Source organism: Carya illinoinensis, chromosome 10 (genome assembly GCF_018687715.1).
Source record: "Carya illinoinensis cultivar Pawnee chromosome 10, C.illinoinensisPawnee_v1, whole genome shotgun sequence".
NCBI lineage: Eukaryota > Viridiplantae > Streptophyta > Magnoliopsida > Fagales > Juglandaceae > Carya > Carya illinoinensis.
In genome coordinates, this window is record NC_056761.1 from 5,358,894 (window position 1) to 5,362,879 (window position 3,986).

The following is a 3,986-nucleotide window of genomic DNA, read 5'->3' on the forward strand; positions in this document are numbered from 1 at the left end:
AGAGCTTGTTCTACATAGATATTTTGTAGCGGTGTTGTTCAAATGTGTAATAGGTTTCTATCTCCACCTGAAGGAGATTGAATAGCGAATTTGAAAATTCTCAAGGGGTAGCTTGAGGCGAGGACGTAGGCAGTGGGGCCAAACCTCGTTAACATACTGAGTTTGCTTCTCTCTTACCCTTACTCTTTATATTTATTATTATTTCGTATTTTATTTATATTTTATATTGTATATTTGATTTATAATTGTTATTTTTTTTTAATACAATTCAATTCACCACTCTCTTGTGTTAGTCATCTGGACAACAGAAAGAAACCAAAAGGGCTTAGGTTTGAACGAATAACTTTCATCCTTGGAATTTTTGGTGATTATCTTGTTGTGTATTTCCTCTTATGACAGTTTAAATCTGTTTTAAATTTCACTAAAAGAGAAAATTACTTAAAAATTATACAAGAGAAGTTCAGATTTTGAAGCCGAAATGCTTGAACAGAAACAAGAAACACTCACAGAAAGCGCTGATAGAAACACAGGAACCAAAAAAATATCAACAACAACTCTGAAATCAACACAGGAACAATCCCGAGAGAAAAAAAATAAAAAATATGCAAGAATGTGATACCAGAGATCCATATGCAAAAAGAAAAAAAGAGTGAAATATGCAAGATGATTACCTTTGATTTAGTTGAAGAGAGGTGCAGGTGCTGCGTTGCGAGGGAGGGGAGGGAGAAGAAGACGCGATACAAAGGATATAATCGTTGTGGCCAAGGAGGGATGTAAATGTACAGTAGATTCTCATATATAGAAATTTAGTATAACATCCTTAAATTTCATTTGCAATTTAGGGATCCGAATAAAGTATTTTTTTACATTAAATTAATTTTTTTTTTTTTTTTCTAAATATAGATAAGGGAGTGATACGGTACCGGATGGAATGCGTTAAAATATGACAGTTGGTGTTGACATGTTTAGAATGTAACTGAACAGTAGAGTTGTTGGAGCGTGTTGTGCACACTCCTCATCAACGTGTGGAGTAAAGCCGCAATAAGAGACTCCCCGACTCCAAAGAATCCCCACCCAAAACATTTCTTACCAAACAGAAAGTTGTAACAAAGTCTCTCATCCTCATCTCTCATCAAAGTCTCTTTTCTCCATCTTCTTCTTGCTCGTCTTTGTGGCTCTCTTTTTATCTGCGTGTTTGTGGAGCATCTCTCAGAGTCATCAATGGAGTCAATCTCTCCAAGATATCATGAATCCCATAAAGCAAACCCATCTCTGTTGCCATCCCCAAACAGCCACAGCTCTAACTGTAGCAGTAGCAGCACCACCACTCACAGTAATGGACTCCAACCCACTCCGCCCCCAACCCCACCATCACTGCCGCACCAAAACCAACACCAAGCTTTCAGACCCATCACCAGATCCGAATCTGCAAACCCATACCCGACAACCTTCGTTCAAGCTGATACTTCCTCCTTCAAGCAAGTCGTCCAGATGCTCACCGGATCCTCCGAAACTGCCAAGCACGCCTCCTCATCCTCCTCTTCCAAACCCACCACTAACGGTCCCGCGTCCGACCCGCCTTCCAAGACCCACATCCCGCCGATCAAATCCGTTATGCCCAAGAAGCAACAATCCGGGTTCAAGCTCTACGAGCGCCGAAGCTCCCTTAAAAACTTCAAGATCAACCCCTTGATTCCCGTGTTCGCTTCAAACAACTCTGGATTCTCGCCTCGCAAGCCCGAGATCCTCTCCCCGAGCATTCTCGACTTCCCGGCGCTCGCTCTCAGCCCCGTCACGCCGCTCATACACGACCCCTTTGACCGATCCGCTTACATCTCTCCCCAAAGCAACGCCAATGCTAAGTTGGACGCGGTGGCTGAGGAGAAAGCAATCAAAGAGAAGGGTTTTTACTTGCACCCGTCGCCGTCGACAACGCCGAGGGAATCGGAACCCCGGCTTTTGCCTCTGTTCCCAACGACGTCGCCGAGAGTTTCAGGTTCTTCTTCTTCTTGAAATAATTGGTTTTTAACGTTGCGCTAGATTTATGTATTATATTGGCATTGAGGAGGACGATCAAAAACGATATATATGTACTGGGATGTTTGCGGAGAATGAGAGCATCTTGATTCAAATTGTAAAATGTCACGTCAATCCGAGAGAAAAAAGGTGAAATGTAATCTCTCTCTCTCCCCCTCCTTCTGGGGTCTACTTTGTTACGCTTGGTTGCCGAGAAAGTTGAGTGAGAAAAATAATCTTGACTATTTCTTCTTTGAAGTGGCTTTTGCTTATGGTTTTTCTGTTTACTTGGAGAAATTAGAGAACTCAAATGAATTTTTAAACCAAATAGTTGTGTGAAGCTAAGTTGTGTAGGGTTTGTGATTAATATGCCAAAAAAAAAAAAAAAAAGAGTAGGGATTGTGATTAAATTTCTTTCGATAATGAATGAAGGGCGAAATCTGAAACCCCAAAAGAAAAAAAAAAGTCACATCCTTGAAATTTTTTCTGGAACGCCAATGATAGCATGAGTGAATCATAACTCATATAGCTCTACTCTCAATTCTTCTAATCAATGCTAAAATGAATACTGATATCCAATTCGGAGACATTATTTTTAGGTATTAATGAGCAGTGTACGAAGTGCAGGTGGGTGAGAGAGAGAGAGAGAGAGAGAGAGGGGGGGGGGGGGGGGGTGGTTTGTTCATATGAATCATATTAATTGTAAAAGCAACTTTGGGCTAGCTGTCAAAGAAAGGAGTAGAAGAATGGGCAAGGAATCTTGAACCTTTTGTTGTTTTTGGGAATATGAGGGAAGAGAATTCCTACGGGCCGGTCCATCCGAGGATCCTCAAAAAACAGCCCACCCGTTAAAACATGACACGTAGACCCTCCAGGACAATTATTGTAAACTAGCACTGCACCGATTTGTAATTCAATTTCCTCCCTCTGTTCTCATCCCCCAAACCGATATGCACGGAACTTTCTCCCCCTCCGACACCCCCTCCATGGCCTGAAATATTACCCCGTTGTTCGTTGCCCAGCCACGGCGCCATCGCAGATCTGGAGTCAGTGATCTGTCGCCGTCCGCAGCCCCTTCCCCGTCGCGAAAACAATATCCATTCCCTGTCGTCGCACAACCCTTTCGCACCCACCAGCGACCCACCAGATTTGTACCAGCCACCGCACAAGAACTGGTAGCCACCGCTGAAGAAGACGAAGCCACCGTTGAAGAAGACGAAGCCACCGTTGAAAAATTTCAGACACAGTGTTATTTTCGGCAACTCAGTAACCTTCGCTTATCTGGTTTGCCCTTTCACCATTTATTAATACAGAAACTAAAAATCATATGATTATGGTATTATGGTTGTTGATGTGTTGTGTTAGAGACATTGAATGTAAATTGGTGAAGAAGAAGAACGAAATCACACTATGGAAGGCACAGAAATATTAATGCACAGAAGGTGTTCGGTAAAAGTTCTGAGAAGAAAAAAAATTGGTAGAAATCGGTGGAGGGAACTGGTCGGCAGTGGTGCTGAACTGGTCAACTGGTCGCCGGTGGATGCTGGTGGTGATGAACTGGTCGGCGGTGGTTTCGATGGTACGGGGAGTGGTCTGGACGCGAAGAGGTCTCTGGGGCCGAAATGCACTGCTTGAGCGCGAGGCAGCTTTGGTCTGAAATTGAAACAGAGCTATTGAAGGATTATTTTCCCATGCGCACGAGTGTAGAACGGTTTAGTGCAAAAAGCTGAGGTGGCAGCTTCTAAGTGGAGGGCTGCTTTTTAAAGAAAACCGGACGAACCGCTTAGCAGCGCTTCTGATGAGGGAAAGGTGCCAAGAGCGCAGTAGGCAGGCATTCTATGTGCTTGTGTTTAGACAGCTCTTGTATTTTCATACCATTTTGTGCTGTGTACCAAACTACCACTGTGGTCTAGGCGGTATTCAGTTTATGGATCTGAGGTAGATCTAAGAAGGGTGATGAAATAGAAAAG

At 43.2% G+C, this 3,986-nt stretch overlaps 1 protein-coding gene across 1 annotated transcript; it reads left to right on the top strand.

Annotated features, from left to right (window-relative positions):
- Window positions 1-1,067: 1,067 nt before the first annotated feature.
- On the top strand, window positions 1,068-2,274 carry LOC122279775 (VQ motif-containing protein 4-like). The gene has a single exon (XM_043090605.1). The coding sequence runs from the start codon at window positions 1,222-1,224 to the stop codon at window positions 2,011-2,013; it is 792 nt and encodes a 263-aa protein (XP_042946539.1). The 5' UTR covers window positions 1,068-1,221; the 3' UTR covers window positions 2,014-2,274.
- Window positions 2,275-3,986: the final 1,712 nt, after the last annotated feature.